The sequence below is a fragment of the Sciurus vulgaris genome (assembly GCF_902686455.1).
Source record: "Sciurus vulgaris genome assembly, chromosome: 3".
In the NCBI taxonomy this organism is placed as follows: domain Eukaryota; kingdom Metazoa; phylum Chordata; class Mammalia; order Rodentia; family Sciuridae; genus Sciurus; species Sciurus vulgaris.
The window spans coordinates 36,334,190-36,354,365 of record NC_136463.1 but is presented as its reverse complement, the minus strand read 5'-3'; the positions used below and the strand labels follow the sequence as shown (position 1 = coordinate 36,354,365).

General features: G+C 50.6%; 1 protein-coding gene across 4 annotated transcripts in view; it reads left to right on the top strand.

Moving 5' to 3' along the window:
* TBX4 (T-box transcription factor 4) overlaps positions 1–19,053 on the top strand; it is a 31,883-nt gene extending 12,830 nt beyond the window's left edge. For 3 of the 4 annotated variants that reach the window (XM_079131414.1, XM_079131413.1, XM_079131416.1), the window contains 6 exons: positions 1,161–1,280; positions 2,717–2,864; positions 13,153–13,305; positions 14,253–14,341; positions 14,444–14,679; positions 16,993–19,053. In XM_079131414.1, the coding sequence (XP_078987540.1) occupies positions 1,161–1,280; positions 2,717–2,864; positions 13,153–13,305; positions 14,253–14,341; positions 14,444–14,679; positions 16,993–17,612 (1,366 nt within the window). In that variant the 3' untranslated portion in view covers positions 17,613–19,053. The remainder of the gene's footprint in view (positions 1–1,160; positions 1,281–2,716; positions 2,865–13,152; positions 13,306–14,252; positions 14,342–14,443; positions 14,680–16,992) is intronic. The other variant, XM_079131415.1, reaches the window with a different exon arrangement.
* Positions 19,054–20,176: the final 1,123 nt, after the last annotated feature.

The following is a 20,176-nucleotide window of genomic DNA, read 5'->3' as shown; positions in this document are numbered from 1 at the left end:
AGGCAACCAGCTGATGGTTTTCTTGGAGTAGACTGGCTGGGCAGTGTGACAGCTCAGGGTGGGTTGGTTTCCATTTCCCTAGTGTCTTCAGTATTTAGGTTTGTATCCTGCTTCAATCCCTGCCAGCAAGAGCACTTTTGTGGAAGATGGGGGACAGCTGAGGGGAAGTGTGAGGAAGACTCTCTGCTCCTCTGGAGGTGAAGTTCAGGGACCTGGTGACCAGGGGAGGGAGCTGTGCCCCTGCAGATATGTGTGTATGTGCTGACGGGTCTGGGAAACCTTTCTCTAGAATGTTCTCTGAGCCTCAGGATCCTGGATGGCTTCGGCATGGGCTGTAGGAACTGGAATTGGTTTTTGGTGAATCCATTTTCATAGAAACAGGTATTACCGCAGACTCACGGAGGGTGAAGCAGAGAGGGATCAGTGATGATAGTCACAAGTGGAGTCATTTAATCCTCATGGCAGTCTGTGATCTTGCTAGTGATGTTATCCTCAATTTAGAGATCGGGAAACCACAGCACAGGAGACCCAAGGGAGTTGCCCGACAGCTTATGGTCATCAGTGGTGGAGTCGGGCTGTGGACTATGGCATGGTGGTTTCAGAATCTGTGCCCCTGGACCCAGTTTTCCTGATTTCAGTTAGGTGCACAGGCCCAGGTGAGGCGTTCGCAGAGAAATACCCCTGCTGAACACACAGGAGGAATCCAAACTTAGCAGAGCTTTCAGCCACACTCTTGTTTTCCATGAGTTGGATTAGAAAGTTCACAGGGTTTCCACTGGATGGGACATAAAGGAGACCTCTCATTGTGTATAGAAGCAGCTGACAGGGGCTTTTGGGTCATGTGTTCTGGCACCCTATGTACAAGCTAGTGTACCAGTTTGGTGTTAAAATCTCTCACAAACCTGACCAGGGCCTCTGTGTTTCAGTGGCTCACAGACACTGGGCCCCAGTCTTAGGGGACTTGAGGGGAGAGGGGAATTTGGGATACCATGTAAATTGTCTTCTTGGACACAGGCTGATTGCTGTGGGGGCTCAGGTGCCACATAACTACCATAAGGGCCACCATCTCTTGCTAAAAGGGCACTGTCTGCCCTGGTTCACTCTGTACCATCTCTCCTGGTGCTCTGTCCATGCTCTATCTCAACCCTTGACTCCCCCAGGAGGATGTTCCCCAGCTACAAAGTAAAAGTCACAGGCATGAACCCCAAGACCAAGTACATCCTGCTGATTGACATCGTCCCTGCAGATGACCACCGCTACAAGTTTTGTGACAACAAATGGTAAGAGGCCCGGGACTATCTTCCCTCAACTTCCCTTCCCACTTACCCTGACAACATCGGCCCAGGGATCCCCCCACTACTCCATGTTATTGCCCAGAGCCACGCCTCAAGTCTCCTGCCTGCTGTAGAGGCCAGGGAGGGCTGCCGGTGTTTGCACACCTGCCCAGGTGGGGCTCCAACTGAAAATAGCTGCAGTGTTAGGTGTTTGTGGATTTCTGGGGTTCATGCTCTCCTTGCAGGCACAATCAGAACTTGATGACTATGTTTTTGGGTGATGGGAAAAACACGAATGTGGAAGATTCAGCCTCTGTCATTATTTCACTGGAGAGGAGGATGGGAACCTTTTTCTTGGGGTTCTTTAATACTTGGGGTTCATGCCTGGCTGGCAGTGGCTCTCTTCTGTTTGTCCACTCATGTCCTCTTTTGTCTGGCTATAGAGTATGTCCACCTTCAGACTGAATAAAGCTGCTAGTGGAAGTCTGATGGGAGGACTCTTTGCAAGGGCCTGGGAGATAGGCAGGTGGAGGAGCCAGACCACTGGGGCCAGCCAGGTACGTCAGTCAGTGCGGCCTACTTTGCATCAGCTTAGTGCTCTCTGCCTCTGGAGCTCAGAGCAGGGCTCGCTCAAGGAGAGTGCAGCTGGCCAAGGGGCTGGGCTCCACCATGGGGTAGGAGACTGGCAGAGATGGAGTTGAGAGGCAGGATTTGGTGGCCAGATCCTGGCCAGGGTGACATTTCTGTTTCTTTTCTCTTTAGCCTAGATTAGAATTCACAGCAGGCTGTGGCTGAGAGCCAGCTACTAATTAATTTCTTGGCATTGTTTTTTGGGGTAAGCAATTTAAAAGTTGGCTAGGCCCTTTGAGAAGTTCCCTCCAGCTAGTACAGTTTATAACATTTAAAAATTATGAATATAAGCTGGGCACAGTGGCGCACACCTAAAATCCCAATGACTCGGAAGGCTGGGGCAGGGGCATTGCAAGTTCAAGGTGAGCCTCAGCAACTTAGTGAGACCCCGTCTCAAAATAAGATATAAAAATAGCTGTGAATGTAGCTCAGTGGTAAACCGCTTACCGAGCACGAGGCTTGGGTTCAATCCCCAGCATTGCATAAAGGAAAATAAACAAATTATAAATGTAACACAAGTACCTAAGTCTTCCCACGGTATCTTTGTGATTAACCTCGATCCTTCATCTGAATCTCACGTTTCCTCATCATCTCTCTCTGTGCTACAGTGAAGTAAAAGAGGTTGAAAACTGTTCTACCTTCTCTTCCTTAGCACTCTCTCCCCCATCCTTGTTCCTACTCCAAAGTCCTCAGTTGACATCGGATGGGAACAGCAGCTGTTTTGGGGGTTTGCTCTCAGAGGGGATGGGGCATCTGGATTTCACTAGACCCCTTGTAATCAGCTGCTGCCACTCTGTCTGCTCTGTTGGCAGGATGGTGGCAGGGAAGGCTGAGCCCGCCATGCCAGGAAGGCTCTATGTCCACCCAGATTCTCCTGCCACTGGGGCCCATTGGATGCGGCAGTTGGTCTCTTTCCAGAAGCTGAAGTTGACAAACAACCACCTGGACCCCTTTGGCCACGTAAGAACCAGGACTGCCTGGCCTTGGGAGGCCAGTCCAGGGACAGCGTTGGGGGTGGGACAGGGATGTGGGGAATTGACTCTCAAGATCCCGCCACAGGCCTTATTGCTACAGGCTGGTTTGTGGAAGGAACACAGCCCCCTCCCACTGACTGCCTGATGACTCTGGAAAAGATCTCAACCCTTTTGAGCCTCCGTTTCTTTGTTTGCAGAATAGACATGGAAACCGGGTGTGGTGTAATTCTAGCAACTCTGGAGGCCGAGGCAGGAGGACTGCAAATTCAAGGCCCACCATAGCAACCCTGTCTCAAAATTTTAAAAATTAAAATGCAAAGGCCTTGGGATGTAACTCACTGGTAGAGTGTGTCTGGGCTCAAACCCCAGTATGACGGGGCGGGGGCAGGAGGAAGAGAAGAAGGAAGGAAGGAAGGAAGGAAGGAAGGGAGGGAGGGAGGGAGGGAGGGAGGGAGGGAGGGAGGGAGGGAGGGCAAGGAAGGAGGGAGGAAAAGAGAAAGAAAGAAAAAAGAAATGATGGAGATGGCCATGGGGAGTGAAGCTTAAATGAGAGAGCATTCTGGAATCACCTTGCAGATATGAGACTCTAAATAAATAGCAAATATGATGATGATGATGATGATGATCTTGATTTGATGGGTCAGATCTCTCAGCTTCAGTGTCCCCAGATCTGTTCTTGCTGGGGTGTGACATAAGGCAAGTAAACTTTTTGGGAATGAATTCTGAAGCTCCTCTTTGGTGCGTGCTGGGTGTCTGGCCTGAGAGCTGCCTGGCCTCTGAAGGGAGGCTTGCTCTGGCTCCTGGGTCAACTCCTGCCTGGCTTGCCTGGGATCTGGCTCTCATGAAAGGATTCTGAAGCCCCTGGGATGCTGCTATTGACGTCCCATCCAGGCTGCCCAAGCTCATTCTTTCCCCTTCTGGCCCTGGCAGACCCACAAAAAAGAGCATTTTATGTGGAAATTTTTAGCTCAAGTGTGTGGCAAACAGAAGCCTGAGAGCTGGTATTTTCTGCCAGGACTCAGGCCTGCCTCTCTGGACTCCTGAGGTTACTCTGGAAGTGCAGGGCAGGGGCGTGGTGGAGCGAGGGGCGGGAGAGGCTGTGGGACATAGTGCTGCACTCATCACACTCAGGGTGAGGGTGGCAGGTGGGATGTATGCAGGTATATCCCTCTTTTATGCCTCAGTTCTGTCTCTGGGGATCTGTGTGCAAATTGGGATTCTGTGAACGGTAGTTCCTCTTGGAAAATGCCGGCAGTGCTTCATTTCTGATTAAGTGGGTAACTGGTAAGTAGTTCCTAGTTTTAATTTCTTAGTGTTCAGTTCTCCATCATTGGTGATGTTTGAGTAAGCTACCAGGAGGATGCTTACTTAACCTGATTACCGCCTGACTTACCTGTTTCACAGGTCTTTGTGGTGATAAGGATCACACCTAAGGCCCTGTGTTTTACAAGTCTTTATAATAGGCTTTGCCATGCAGGGTGTAGATGTCCAGTGGAAGGGTCAGCCAAGTTCCAACCTTCCAGAGCAGTAGGGCCTTTAAAAGGAGAGGAAAGGGGCTTCTTGGGTCTTCCTGGGCTCCATCGTGGCCAGGAATTTGCTCCCAGTTGACTCCTGCCTGACCTCCTCTGCTTGGCCAGGTTGTGGCACGAGTCCCAAAAGGTTGGGGGCGGGGTTCTCTGCAGTGGCAGCAGGCAACCGAGATGCAGGCACATGCAACCCCATGGGACAGACTGTGGGTAAGTCCAGAGCTTGGCAGGAACTGCCTGTTCGGGTGGCTGGGAGTACCTCGGGATCAAGCCTCTGGAGAGGATTTTGGAATCAGCTTGTTTTCAGGGTTCCCAGCTGCAGGGATGCTTTGAGGACCTTCCACCTCCCTGGCCCCCTGAAGAAAGCTGGAGGGAAGGGAATCCAGGGTTGAAAACCAGGCCTTTTTTTTTTGAAAGTAGGAGAGAGATCTGGCCTTCAGAGTCCAGCAGTAGGTTTCCCCAGCCTGTCTTACCTCCTTGGTGGCTCCACCTGGTTCCCTAAGGGTGTGTGATAACCCTGTATGTGCTCTTAAGTCTGGGCCGGGGGGCTGCTTGTCATGCTCATAAAGCCGGAGGCGCCCCTGGCTGTACCTGCCCAGGGCTCACCCCTTTGGCAATAGAGATTTTACACATTTTAACTTAGTTTTCTCTCCTGAGGGATGGGATGCAGGACTTCTCTTTTCTCTTCCTCCCCACATTAACCCGGCACTTGCAGTTTATTGGCTACAGTACCCCCTGTGCTGTAGGCATGAGAATTGAGGAGATTGTCTCTGGAGCCGAGTAGAAGGGAGCAGCGCTCTGATCTGATCTTTCTGCTTTCTGGTCTCACACCTTTCTTGACCCAGGGCTCTAGCTGTCTTATCTTCAGCTATTTGGAGCATCCTTGAAGAGGGAGCAATCTCTGGCCGACAAGACAAGGGCTATGGAGGTCCACAAACTTCCTCAGCGCAAAGCAACCCTGAGGACCTTGACTTTCTGTTCCGTGAGCTCCCACGGAAGGGGGAGGAAGAAATCTTTCTTGGTTTCTCAGTGCAGGAGTCTGGGAGAGAGCCATCTTGTACTGTGACCTTGCCTTAAACATGTCCTTCCTTTTTACGGCTCACCTCCACATTTTTAGTTTTCCCTAAAAGCTTCCAGACCTCAAGGAACTTTCTCCAGAAAAGTCTCTTTGGACTTTCCTCTGGGATCCTTGTAGTATCCCAGGAGCTTTAGCAGTTGCCATCTGTTGGCAGTTTACCGGGGTTGGGATCTCTTCCTGAGAAAGGGGCCAGCCCCAGGTGTGAGCTGGCACTGCCACAATCCTAGTAAAGTGGAGAACCATTCCCATGGTTGTGGTAGCATCCTGGGGTCTGCCAGGTGAACTCAGTGTCCTTCTAGCTTGGAGATCCAACTCAGCCCATTTCCTCAGCCCGTGGGTGCCTGAGAGACCCATGTATCTACCCACCCTTAATAAAAACTTCAGGATAAGAGAGTCTGCTTGTGGGAGGTGTAGAGCAGCCATAGTTGACTTGTTTCTGAATCTTCCAAGACTCCCTGCCTCTATATGCTGTTTTTCTTAATTGTCTGAGGAAGGGCCCAGGGTCCAGGTGAGGGCTTGGGCTTGGAGCTGGTCTTTGGTGGCAGGTGGGGCCTAGAACAGGGACCCTTTGAAACACATGACCAAATGCTCCTAAAAGACACACCTGGATTCTGACTGGCCGACCTGCCTCCCACGAACCTGGGATGATCTTCCCACCCTCTTCACCTAGTTACTGCCTCCTAAATCTTGGGATCCAAGTTCAAATGCCAGTTCTTCAGTGAGGAGACTCAGGGTCCCCACTCCATGCTCTCAGAGCATTAAGCACCTTTTCATCATACTTAACAGAGATGTAATTTAATGCTTATTTGCATCTTTAAAATTGATTTTTGAGGGACTGGGGTTGTACTCAGTGGTAGAGTACTTGGCTAGCACATGTGAAGCCCTCAGTTCATCCCCAGCACCACATAAAGACAAATAAATAAGAAATATAAAAAACAAAGGTCTCGTGTCCATCTCCAACTAGAAAAATTTTAAAAGTAACAAAATTTTTTTAATTGGTTTTTGAATGGGAAATACATGGTTTAAAAATAAATCACAATTAAAAATATGTTTTTCAATGTAATATCTCCCTCTATTTGTTCCTCCTCCCTCCAGTTTTTGCAGTCCCCCACTAGGTAACCAGTATTATTAATTTGTGTTCAGCATTTTCTGTGTACCTACAGGCAGAATATATAGCCCCCAAACCCCTCTTTTATGCACAGAAGGTACTGTACTATACCAAAGCTTTTGCTCCTTGCTCTGTAAGCATGTCTTGAAGATCATTCCATCCATTAAGAGCTTCCTTCTTCCTTTAGCACAGCCACATCCAGCTTTATCCCATGATGGTTCCATGAAGCTTTATCCCATGGTGGTTCCAGTCCTTATGGAAGAAGTTAGGTGTTTTTCTATTTCCCTCTTTGGATTAAACTTGGACATACATTATTTTGCACTCTGCCAAGCATATTTGTGCAATGAATTGCCTGTTCAAAGGGCATTTGGATTTGAAATTTTGAAAATGTTACCAACTCGCCCTCCCTAAGATTTTTCCCGATATGTATTCTCATCATCACTGTGGTCTTACCAACAGGGTGGGAGGGCACCCTTTTGGATTTTTGCCAGTTTGGTAGGGAAACATGGATATCAATTTCAGTGTTATGTCCTTTGTTGTGAATGAGGTTGGCTCTTGGGCTAGTCATTTACTCTGGGAGGGTTGATAGGAACGTCCTTCTCTCTGCTGAAGTCGTCTTTTTGTCCTTCAGAGTGTATTCAGCTGTCCTTCTTGAGGTCCTACGTGTTTCTCGTTAAGTATGTCATCTTGTGCATCACCATTATAAATGCACTTTCTCTTCCACTACATTTTCTTACCATTTATTTTTGTTTGATTTTTGGATGACTGTGTGACTTCCTCCTTAGATAATAAACCACAAGGTTTTTCTCACCACCGGGTCGAAGTGCTTAGCATTGGGTCTGGAAAACCAGTGGGTGCCGGAAGACAGTAAGTGAGCTGCTACAGGGGTGGTGTTTAGACAGAGGAGCACTTCCTCTGCCAGGGACTGCTGTCCCCCGAAGCTGTGTTGTTAACTTGCCAGTGGGGACTCACAGCTATGGATCTCTCTCCCTTTTTTTTTTGCCCACGTTTCCTGCATTCGCTGAGCCCTGACACTGTGCCAAGCCCTTGCCTGGGCTCTCAGAGCTACAGAACTCCAGATCAGGCCCACCCTCCCCGGTCAGGTGAGAAGAGTGCAGGCTTGGAAATTTGTGCTGATTCTGACCCTGCTTCAGCTGTTTTCTGGTGTGGGGCAAATAAATGCCTTCTCCTCTCTGGTGCTCAGTCCCTTGGCTATTAAAATGACGACACCCAGGATCAACATGCAAGGATGTTGTGAAGACTAATTAGTTGATGTCCCTGAATCCCTAGCACTGATCCTGGCACCTGGGATATGCTCAGTGAATCTGGGCAGTCATGGCGGTGGTTTTGAGCACCCTGGGGAACCCCAGGGTTGCTGCCCTGGGATTGAGGCTGAAGACCTGTCTGACCAAGGCCTCATGAGTGGACTAAAGGACTCCCTGACTCAGTTCTAGTTTAGATCTTCCTCACATCAGTCGCTCACCTTTATGGGTCTCAGTTTTTTTTGTGTTTTGTTTTTCTTTTTAAGCTGTAGATCCTGTTTCTGTTCTGACCTCTTTGCTGCGGGGCTGGGGAGGGTAAGAAGATGATGGAGAAGGTAGTCTTAGAAAATAAATTTTTTAAAAATTATTTTATTGTAAACAAACGGGATACATGTTGTTTCAGTTTGTACATGGAGTAACAGCATAGCATTTGCATATTCATACATTTACACAGAGTAATGATGTTTGATTCATTCCATTATTTTTTTCTTCCCCCCACCCCTCCCACCTCTCTTTTCCCTCTATACAGTCCCTCCTTCCTCCATTCTTGCCCCCCTCCCACCCCTCATTACGTGTCATCATCCGCTTATCAGTAAGATCATTCGTCTTTTGGATTTTTTAGATTGGCTTATCTCACTTAGCATGATAGTCTCCAATTTCATCCATTTGCCTGCAAATGCCATAATTTTATTATTCTTTATGGCTGAGTAATATTCCATTGTATATATATATACCACAGTTTCTTTATCCATTCATCAACTGAAGGGCATCTAGGTTGGTTCCACAGTCTGGCTATTGTGAATTGAGCTGCTATGAACATTGATGTGGCTGTATCTCTGTAGTATGCTGATTTTAAGTCCTTTGGGTATAGGCCGAGGAGTGGGATAGCTGGGTTAAATGGTGGGTCCATTCCAAGCTTTCTGAGGAATCTCCACACTGCTTTCCAGAGTGGCTGCACTAATTTGCAACCCCACCAGCAATGTATGAGTGTACCTTTTTCCCCACATCCTCGCCAACACCTATTGTTGCTTGTATTCTTGATAATCGCCATTCTAATTGGGGTGAGATGGAATCTTAGTGCAGTTTTGTTTGCATTTCTCTTATTACTAAAGATGGTGAACATTTTTCCATATGTTTGTTGATTGCTTAGAAAATAAATTTTGATGTAGAGTGCATATGGTTTTCTCAGGGGCGGGGCAGGTACTGGGATTGAACCTGGGGATTTTTTTTTTACCACTGAGCCACATCCCCCTCCCCTTCCTTTTTTTTTTTTTTTTTTAATTTTGAGGGGGTTCTCTAAGTTGCTGAGGCTGGCCTCAAACTTACTATCCTTCTCTCTCAGCCTCCTGAGCTGCTGGGATTACAAGTGTGCACCACAACAACCAGCTGAATCTGATTTTAATATGTACCCAAGCGGATATTGCCTCACTGTTGTGTGGCTGGCATCCAGATATGTTGTTTTCTGTGGGATGATAGGGCCTGGTGGGTGTGTATCTCTTACAGTGTTTGATTGACACTTATCGCTGGTTACTGAGCTTGTTGAGAGCAGCATGCACCCTTTCAAAAGCCATTTGGAAGCTGCTCAGGACTCTGTCTCCAACCAGCTGTGTGTCCTTGGGCAAGTCATGTTTCCACCCCAGACCTTCTGTTCCTCATCTGTGAAATTAGGGAGCTGGACTAGAATGATCTCTATCATCTGCCTCTCCATGCCCTAATGTTCTGTGACTCTAATGGAGATAAATCTGGATCTCCACGGCTAAGCACGCTATGCCGAGCTCTTGAGATGAATGTTTGGCGCTATTGCAATTGTTAAAATAGAACAGGCTCCTGAATTATGGCCAGAACATAATGAATCCCATTTCTGTAAAACAGTGATGATGACGGGCCCAGCCATGCAGTGGCTTTGTTGACGTGGCTGGCCCATTTGGCCCCACATCCTCCACTACAAATATAAATGTGAGACTCTGGCAAAGCAGTTTAATGTGGAGCCTGAGGAACTTCCAAGCAAAGCCAGGTGTGTGCGTCATCCAGTTGGTTTCACATTCTCCGAGGCCGATGGGACTAGGGTTCAAGTTTACATTTGCTTTGGTTCAGCGGGCGGGACTTTCTTGTAGACACCTGTCCTGGATTCCAGACCATCAGAGTTGGGCAGTGTATTGGGGACCACTTAGTCCAAGCCTCCACTTTACAGATAGGGAGCTCAAGGGCTGAAGGGTGAAAGTCTGCTCAGGACTTGCAGCTGCTGAATAGAGATCCACAGAGGCTTCTGGATCTTCTTGCCTTCTCTGTGGCTGATGGCACACCCCTTCTTGCTCCCAGCTGGTTCTGGTAGGGCTGGCAGTTCCTCTTTTCCCAGGCTTCCCTGCCAGCCAGTCTGATTCCCTCCCAAAGAAGCGTGTTTGGCTGCCTCTGCATCCCTCATCAGGGTGTTCGTCTCAGGGGCCTGTATCCCATGGGGCAAGAGGGACCCATTGAAGGTGGCATTCTGAATCTAAGGCATCTATTGAACCACTGGCAGGAGAGCCAGTGGGAGGCTTGGGGTCAGGTGAGGGGATACGAAGGGCCTGCTGTCAATCGAGTAGTTTCTCTGGAATCTCCAGAAGGTTCTAAGTAGGAGGTAGCAGGTGAACATGGAGAAACAGCAGATGGGGTGGAGAGGAGGCTGTCACAGCAGCTCAGCCAGAGACAGACCTGGACCAGGGTGCCCAGAGGGAACAGGGGCTGTCTCATAGGCTCCCAGGACTTGGTCGCTGAGTGGACCTGGAGGAGAGTGGCACTGAGGAAAAGGGGAGTTGATGGCAATGCCTAGGACTTTGACCAGACTGAGAGGACTTGTGACTGCCTGGCTGTCACAGGGGCAAGGTGGCTTCTGCCATCAGTCCTAAGGGTCCTGCACAACCTCACTGAAGTATTGGTGCCTGTTTCCTCTGTTTGGGAATTGTGTCAGCCCACTGTCCTTATTCTCCCTTTGGCCACCGGCCTAGGAGAGCCAGAGCGTCCAGACACTGGTCCTGCACAGGGGAGCTTGGCCTGGGAGTGCGCACAGGATTGTCTGTGTATGTGTTCAATCTCAATTTTTGACCCGAAGGATGCCTTAGAGATTATCTCGTTTCTAGTGAGCAAAGTAAAGACCAGAAGTGAGGGGCTTGCTGACATTTCCCACGAGGCTTTGCAGTCATGGCCTAAATCTTCTAACTCCTGCAGCCCCGCTAGATCCTGTGTTGGGGTCAAGGAACCTGGAGGTGCAAAAGGAATAAAAGATACAGCTCTTTCTCTGGAGGAGTCTGTAATTCAACTGAAGGGACCAGAAGAAATGGGAAGCAGCCAGGTAGACAATGCATGGGGAAGAAGTTGCTGAACGGGGAGTTGGGAGTAGGCCCTAGGATCTGGGAAGCCTTCCCAGATGGGTTGGGCCTTCCTGGAAGAGAGATGGCCCTAGAAGGTGAGAGAATGAGAGAAAAAGAAAGCACAGCAGAGGAACTGCACGTGCAGAGGTGCAGAGGCAGGAATCCGGGTATTCCTGGAGACACCTAGGCCACCTCCCAGGTGTTCAGCTTCTGGGTCTTCAGGGAACTTAGATCTTTTGTTGGATTCTGCAGCATGGTGAATAGTGCAGGGTGACAAAGTAACCTGCAAGGACTGGGAGGTGTTTCCCCAGAGCAACTCCTCCCGTATAGGCTCCTGGAAAAAGACAGATGTCAGGCCTCCCTCCATAGCACTTAGGTCTTCAGTCTTACTCTGAGTTTCTCATTGGACAGGCCCCAGCTACAGGATCTGGTTTGGGATTTGGGAAGCTCTGTGCTTACCCCAAGAGGGTCCACAGGTTTGTCACTGAGGAGTGGTGGCTAGTAGAGAAGGCAGAAAGGCTGACTCCTGCTGACCAGAGCTGCCAAGCCAAACTGAGGAGCCTGGGGAAGGCCAGAGCCTGCAGCCAGCCCTGGCCCACCCATGTCCGCAGCCTGCTCCATGGGCTGTCCCAGCCTCTAAGTATGATGAACACAGAGCCCTCCTGTACTTCAACCAAAACTTGCCAATGAAGAGTCTGACTCTGGCCTTTCTCTTGGCACTCTGGCCAACAAAGGGTTAAATCTTGCACTAAGCTGCAGCCACAAGCCTGGCCTCTGGGAACCTGGAAGGGTGGGAGCCAGCAGAGCCAACCCAGGGAAGGGGCAGCCCAGGCAGAAAGAAAGGAGCTCAGAGGGCCGTAGGACCTGAAGGCCAACCTGGCCAGCACGGAAACCAGAGGGTTAACCGATGTAGCAGTGCTGATAAAATGCCCCAAATTCCTGGTCCTGCCTCCCATGAGGAGGGCGTCTGGCAAATGTCAACGATAAAAAATACATTTTAATGGCACATGATGCAGTTGCTACCGTGGGGCACCGCCGAGTGAAGCAGGTTTGGAGCAGCAACTACTGTGTGTGATTCTGGGGCTTCAGTGGCTGAGCCTCCTGGGCACTTTGCTAAGCTTTGTCCCGCTGGGGTGACCTACCTCCCCTGGTCCATGGCACTTGGGTGCCTGGAGCCTTTGGCATTATTTCAGGAACTTGGCTTCTTTACTCCCTTGGTACTGGGAACTCTGACCCATGATGAGCTCCTTCAGCTCGGGCAGGTCTGGGGGCAGGATGGGCTGATGTCCCTGCAGCACCCCCAGCAGGCTTCTGTGAATGCTGAGAAATGTTTGCCCAAATGAGCGATGTGATGAAAACAAAGTAGGACATCTTCCTCAGCTTCTCCCTTCTCCATCCTGAAAACCCTTGGGCTCTGAAGCTGCCTTTGTTGCCAACAAAGTGAGAGGAGGCAGCCAAGTGCTGCCTCCAAGGTCAAGGTCAAGGTCACATGCAGGAAGGGTTGGGAAGTCAGTGTGGAGGGAGACACCAGAGGGAGGTAAGTTATATACTACGACCCCATTTTACAGATATAAAAATGAGGCTCAGAGTAGTCGAGTGACTGGCCTATCTGAGGTCACACAGTGAAGTCAGCAACACCCTGAACTTTTCCTTACAACTCAGAATTCCCCCTTCTGCACTGTGCTGAACTCACAGGCTTTTAAACTGTGAAGGACACCAGGGAGGTCCTGGGAGCAGGTGCTAGTGCTGGGGCAGAGAGGCTAAGTGGGACTGTGGAGTGGGCTTGGGGCCACTTTTCCCTGGGAGCTTCAGGACCCGTCCAGTCTCAGTGCTTGTGGTTAGGCCCTGGATCCTAGGCTTTTAGGAGGAGGAAAGACAGCCCTGGGCCAAGTGAACAAGGTCGAGGACCACAAGGTGAGGACCAGAGCTCACAATGGAACGCTTTTCTTTCAGATCATCCTCAATTCCATGCACAAGTACCAGCCGCGGCTACACATCGTTAAGGCTGATGAGAACAATGCTTTTGGCTCCAAAAACACAGCCTTCTGCACCCACGTGTTCCCAGAAACCTCCTTCATCTCTGTGACCTCCTACCAGAATCACAAGGTACAGCCACAGTCCTGAAGGCCCCACCACTAACACACCCAGTGCCTCCGCCACTGCCACAGAGAGACCCACTGAGGCTGAGGCAGACCCCAGGTGGGGGGCCTCAGAAACCCACCATGTCCCTCAGAACAGTGAGGAAGTCCGGCGATGAACAGAAAAGACTAGACACAAATCTCTAGCACAAAGGAATCATGCATGGTCTTTGTATTTGGGGGATGAAGGAAGTGCAGAAGGCAGCATGACCGGTTTCTGCTGGCTGGAGCTGCTCAGCCAAAGTGAGGAGCTAGGGAAGGCCAGAGCCCACAGCCGGGAACTATGAAAACCTGGAGCGTGGAGCTGTGTGTGGTTGAGTGTTAGGCCCTTTATCCTATAATCTTCTTCCCCCAGGTGCATCCAAAGGTAGGATTCTAGGCCCGCCTCCCACCCCGCCCTAGCATCGCCCTGCAGGTCCTGAATGGGCCACTCTCCTGCCTCTGCCTCTGCCCTTCTCACCCTTCTCAGAGGGATTCTCACTGGTCAGGCGCAGAGAGCCCATTGCAGAAGAGCCATAGGCTGTGGTGGCAGAAGAGTGGCAAAGTCAGATTTGCATTTAGAACAATCACTTGGGACCTGATGTGGCAGTTGCACTAGGCAGGGTGCTGGGTGCAAGAAGCCTACTGGGAGGCTGTTACAGGGACCCAAGAGAGACATATGAGGGACTGTAGCCAGGTGGTGCAGGAGAAAGAGGGACCAGAAGAAGTTGAGTGGAGGAGAGCCAGGGACAAGCTACACGTGACTGGCAAGGCCAAGTGGGACCCAGTGTGACTCCCAGCTGGCTTAGGACAGGCCGTGTGACTTCCTCAGAGGCTGTCTGAGTGATCATTGTGCCTGGGCTGGGGGAGGAGGGCCATGGGCCAGCCTAGTCCTCTCTCCTCCCAGCGACTCTCCTGTGTGTCCTCTCCTGACAGATCACACAGCTGAAAATTGAGAACAACCCTTTTGCCAAGGGATTCCGGGGCAGTGACGACAGTGACCTGCGTGTGGCCCGGCTACAGAGGTGGGGCTGCCCCAGCCCTGGGATGGGGTGGGCAGACTGGGTAACCCTCAAAGCATCTTCACTCTCTTCCTGTCTCTCCACCTGTGCTCCCCACCCCTCCAGCAAAGAGTATCCTGTGATTTCCAAAAGCATCATGAGGCAGAGGCTCGTCTCTAGCCAGCTCTCGGCCAAGCCCGACGTCAGCCCCCTGCACGGTGCCCACCAGGCTCTGCAGCACTACCAGTATGAAAACGGGGCCCACATGCAGTTCGCTGCGGCTGAACCACAGGACCTGCCCCTCAACACCTTCCCCCCACAGAGGGACTCGAGCCTCTTCTACCACTGCCTCAAGAGACGAGGTAGTGCTCCTGATCCAGAAGCCCTCCAGGGGCAGGGGTAGGGGTGTCCCACTGAACATGGAAGCCAGCCTGAGGGCTAGGGACCACGGCCAGCCTCAGGGCCACCTTTCCCTGCACAGGAATTCTGGTTGTCACCTTCATGCAGCCTTCAGGATCCTCAGACAGCTTGTGGCCTTGGTGTCCCCAGATGCTGGTCCTCTGCCCAGTTCCAGGTGCTTTGCAGTCACTGCTGTGGGAGCCTCCAATGGGGTGGACAGAAGACACGCAGCCAGTGGGGCCTTGCCTGGAAGCGCAGGAGGAACCCAGAGCTTCCCAGGCCATGGGTTCTTGGACTAGGGCTGTCATTTGTGAAAACAGCCTGAACCTGGGAGCAGGGAGACCCTGCAGTCCTGTGGGTGCAGCTCTCCATCTCACCCTGCTGGGATCTGCGCAGGCTGCTTGGGAGCCACAGGGAGCAGTTGTGAGGCAGACTGAGGGCCAGGAAGACAGTCAGCCGAGCTGCACTCTGGGTTCCAGGCTTCTTCCTGAAGCAGAGCCCTGAACTGGGAACCAGAGTACTGGAGCTCCAGGCCTCACTCTCGCCATGGATAGAGCCGGGATGTTAGTGTTACTCTCCCGGGACACCTCACCAGGCCGCTCACTTTCTCTTGGGAATGAGTCATGGGGGATTTTGCTTGCCATCCAGAATATTCTCTCAGTCCCACTTTTAGGGACTAGCCCGGCAGAACTCTAAGTATTCCCTGCATGAGTCCCATTGACCTCAGGGACCTAGGGTTGGGGTCAGCAGACTGTGGACCTTAGACAAAGTGCAGCCTGCTGCCTGTACACTGTGGTCTTTACCTTTTTAAAAAGTCGAAAGAAGTCAAAAGATTATTTCATGATAAGTGAACACGATATGAAATTCATACTTGTAGTATCCACTGAAGCTTCACTGGAACACAGCCGCACTGGTGTATTTACATGTTGCCTCAACTCTGCGGCTTTCCTGGGACAACAGTAGAGTGGAGTTATTGTGACACATACTGTATCATCTACAAAGCCTGAAATATTTACTGTCTGGCCCATTGCTCATTCCTGACCTAGAGTGACTAGGCCGCCTCCCAAGTCCAAGAGCTTAGTCCAAGGAGAAAGGAGGACTTTGGCGAGGAGAGGGAGCGGAGGAATGGATGAGGGTAAGTGAAGGAGCAGGTTTCCCCTGGGTAGGTAAGGGGCCCACAGAAAGGCCACAGGGCGAGCTGAATGCAGGCTTTGGAATCACCCCCCTCCTGGGCCCCCCTGCCCTGTGTACACACAGCTGCCAGAATGAATCCCTAGAGAAGACAGGAGGCGGGAGCCAAGATAAGCGAGGGAAGTGTTCTTCAATTTGTTGAGTAGGTCACTACTCCAGCCCTCAGGCCTGGGTCATCCCAGGATCCCAGGGGAGAACATGTCATTCCAGAGAATTCAGCCCTTCCTAGACATGATTTGTGGTATCTGATGTCATCTTTCTCTAGAGTATCAACTTAGCCTGAAAATTATGTCACCCTTTTCAGCTGTTATCAGCCCTATTTCTTCTTTTTTTTTTTTTTCCTTCTGGGGATTGGACTCAGGGGTGCTCTACCACTGAGCCACATCCCCAGCCCTTTTGAAATTTTAAAATTTTGAGACAGGGTCTCACTAAGTTGCCACGGCCTCAAACTTGCAATTCTCCTGCCTGAGGCTTCCAAGTCGCTGGGATGACAGGTGTTGCGCCACCGTGCTGACTGGATCCTTGATTATGTAGATGTTGTCATGCTAGGATCTGGGAGATGGGTCTCCTCTTCTGCGAACGCAATAGGGTTAACTTCCTCTTCTAAAAACACAGAAGCTTGCCTGCCACTGGCCTTGGCTTACTGAGGCCCTCCTTAGGAGTTGAGGATTGAGGCAGAAACATTGTGGCCTTAATTTTCTGGCTGGTTCAGACAGATGTGGTCTCTGGGCCTGGTTTGGCCTGGCAATTGCCTTCCCTTTCCTTGGCCAGGGCCGGCCTTGTCTAAGAATGCCGGTGCACATCGGGGCCTCTTCCCATCCCCAGAGTCAGGCTGGCAAAGGATCAAAGCTGTGTGCTGCCTGGCTTAGCACATCACTCAGTGTCCAGTGATGTGGTGTCCCCCACGGCCTTTGAGTAGGCTCCATAATCTGACCACGTCTTGGCTGCTGCCACCTTATAAAAGCTGTAGCTGATTAAAGTGGTTCTGGGAGTGCCATGGCAATGTGGGGCAGGGGCAGGCACTGAGTGACAAGGGCCCTAGACTGGTGGAAATGACTCTTCCTGACCGTTTCTTTGTCTTCCAGCAGACAGCGCCCGCCACCTGGACTTGCCCTGCAAACGGTCCTATCTAGAAGCTCCCTCTTCAGTGGGGGAGGATCACTATTTCCGCTCCCCACCTCCCTATGACCAACAGATGCTGAGCCCCTCCTATTGCAGTGAGGTGACCCCCCGAGAAGCCTGTATGTACTCAGGTTCAGGGCCTGAGATTGCCGGGGTGTCTGGGGTGGAGGACTTGCCCCCGCCTCCACTGAGCTGCAACATGTGGACTTCGGTGTCCCCGTACACCAGCTACAGCGTTCAGACAATGGAGACTGTGCCTTACCAGCCCTTCCCCACGCACTTCACCGCCACCACCATGATGCCTCGGCTGCCCACCATCTCCGCCCAGAGCTCCCAGCCGCCAGGAAATGCCCACTTCAGTGTCTACAATCAGCTGTCACAATCTCAGGTCCGGGAGCGGGGACCCGCTGCCTCATTCCCAAGAGAGCGAGGTCTCCCCGCGGTGTGTGAGCGCAAGCCACCCTCTCCACACCTGAATGCTGCCAATGAGTTTCTCTACTCTCAGAGCTTCTCCTTGACCCGGGAATCCTCCTTACAGTATCATTCAGGGATGGGGACTGTAGAGACCTGGACTGATGGATGACTCCCGTGTCTCCTTGACAGCCCCAGGACCTTACCAATCCAGTATTAGCCTCTGTGGGTGGCCTGCACTACCAAGAAACGCAGGAAGGTATTTCAGAGGGTGCGTGGGCATACGTGCTTGTGCGTGCATGGATGTATTTGGAGAGCATCCGCATCCATCTTCTGACACACAGCTGAGGCCATGACACACACAAAATATTTGAGTTATTTAGAGTTTTTTATAATATAATCTGATTCACTCAGGGGCCAGGTGGTGAGGTCTCTGCCACAGGGAGAGATTCTCTTTGCTGGGGCGGGAAGCCTCTGTGCACACCTCAGAGTTCCTGGCTTGCAAGGGGAGCTGCAAATCTCGTTGGAGCGGAAGGCCTCCTCCTCTGGCTTCTGGGAGTTCCGTGAGACTACCTGAGCCTCAAAGTGCGCTTTGGAAGTAGAGCTGGCAGCTCAGTTAGTAGCCTGGGCATTGACTTCCGGAGCTCCAGGGTCTACAGGATGACTTTCAGAAAGGGCCATGTGTTAAATGCCACCTCATGAGTATTTTTAATTTTTTTTTTTTCTCTTTTCCTTCAACAGGAAGAGAAATATAACCAATAGCATCTCTGTCATCCTTCAGGTTTGGTTGTCAAGTGCAAAGCCCTTCCCCCTCGGTCCCCAACATGCAATCTCTTTCTGGTGTACAAGACTTGGCCTGTCGGGCACCTTGTGCACCCTGCAGCCAGCAGCTGTGAAACACACCTCACCTGGCATTGTCCCCCAGAGGCCATATCAGAGCTGATGTCAAGCAACTCCTGGGCCCATTCTGCTCCCAGAAGATCCGTGTCTCTGGAGCAAGAGAGCCCAATAGAAATAAAATAAAATAAAAAAGAGAGAGAGAGATAATTGACAAAAAGTCATTTCTTTTGGTAAATTCAGCCAGTGAGCTCAGAGGAGCAAAGATCATTTTCTGCAGAGGGTGATCTCATAGTCTTTGGCCCTGATCTTTAGCATTGAACGTCACCAGACCATTGCGGTGGCTGGTGTGAACTCGAAATCAGATTTGGGAAATCACTAAACTCTTTGCATGTCGAATAGCTATTTATATATTATATAAATAAATAAATATATATATATTATATATCTCACAAACGCGGGCCACATGTCAAATTCAGCTTTGCTTTTTTACAAATGAATAAACTTAATAAAAATGAACGCTGGAGGGGGTATTTGGAAAGACATCTATTTAAATTTTTATTACATGTTTGATGTTAAAAACTAAGAATGGTTTAGATAAAACATATATATATATATTATATAAACACACACTACAGATAAAGCTTTATTAGAAAACACATTAGCTAACAGGTGATATGGAACTTCAAGTGTTTTGTTATATAGCATGGACATTTTATTTTACATATCAGAACATAAAGCCATCTTACAACTGTGAAGTGTGTGGTTACTCTTTATTATTGACTTGCCATTTCTTGACCCGGCAATGACTGTCTTCTTTTTGCTGGTCTTTTCTCATGAGTGCCAGGTGGGGCCCTCAGCGCCTCTGAGCATTGGTGCCAAGGAGCCTCTGTGCTCACAGTGAAAGAATATAGGACCCATGGACAACTGTACCTTTGATCTCATGCTTCTCCCTGGGTTATGGGGCCCAGAAAACTCCCAGAAGTGCAGGGCAGGCAGTAAGAATCTGTTACCTTTTAGCAGTTGACCCAATCTGGTAATTTGGGGAAGTAGTCTCATAAATAGAGAATTCTTGGTGGGACTCATGCAGGTGCTTTGGAAAAGGAACTGAAGAGCAGATTAGAGTCAGCCTGGGGCTTCCTGGAGTCGCCAGATGTGAGTTCATCCACCACTTTCACCCCTGGCAGAGCCCTCCTCCTGCCCACTCCTTCGCCAGCTCTCTTGGCCACAGGATGGAGAAGTGCAGTCCAGCTTCACCCCCACTAGATTGGAAGAGAAGCAGGTGTAGGAAGGTGCTGCGAGGTCTCCCTCCTTGACACCTTGGCCCTTGCCCTCATGGCTCCTTCCCCTGAGCTGTGCACCCTCATCTACCATCTTCACTGAAAACTGGTCTGGAAAGCCAGGAGGAGGGAGGCAAGGGTCAGGTGCCCTTTAATCATCCTGCTCATCAGGATGAAGAGGAGATTTCTTGCTGGGTAAGAAGTCAACCTGGATAGCTGTCTCCCCAGGCCTTTCCTTTGTGGCTCTGAGATGCTCTCTGGCTAGGCTTCTTCCTGCAGAATGGAAGGCCTCCTCCCTTAGCTGTTGGCTCCCACCTTGGGCTTGCTAATCACAGAGAAAAACTTAACCAAGCTCGCCCAGGGACAGGGAAGGGGCCTTTCCCTAACTTACACCTGCTCTATTCTTCCTGCAGACGGTCTCCCATCTGGGATACCCCACAGCTTCTAGAACCCAGGTAGAGGGCTAGATATATGTCCCCAAGCTCTCCAGTCACCCAGTCAGTTGGCTGAGTCTGAGGTAAAGAAAGCCACTCCTTAAGGGATATCTTGCTTTGAGGCAGCCTGCAGTTTCCTACCAGCTTTCTGGGAAGCATGAGGTCCCCTGGCTGCCCCACCTGGG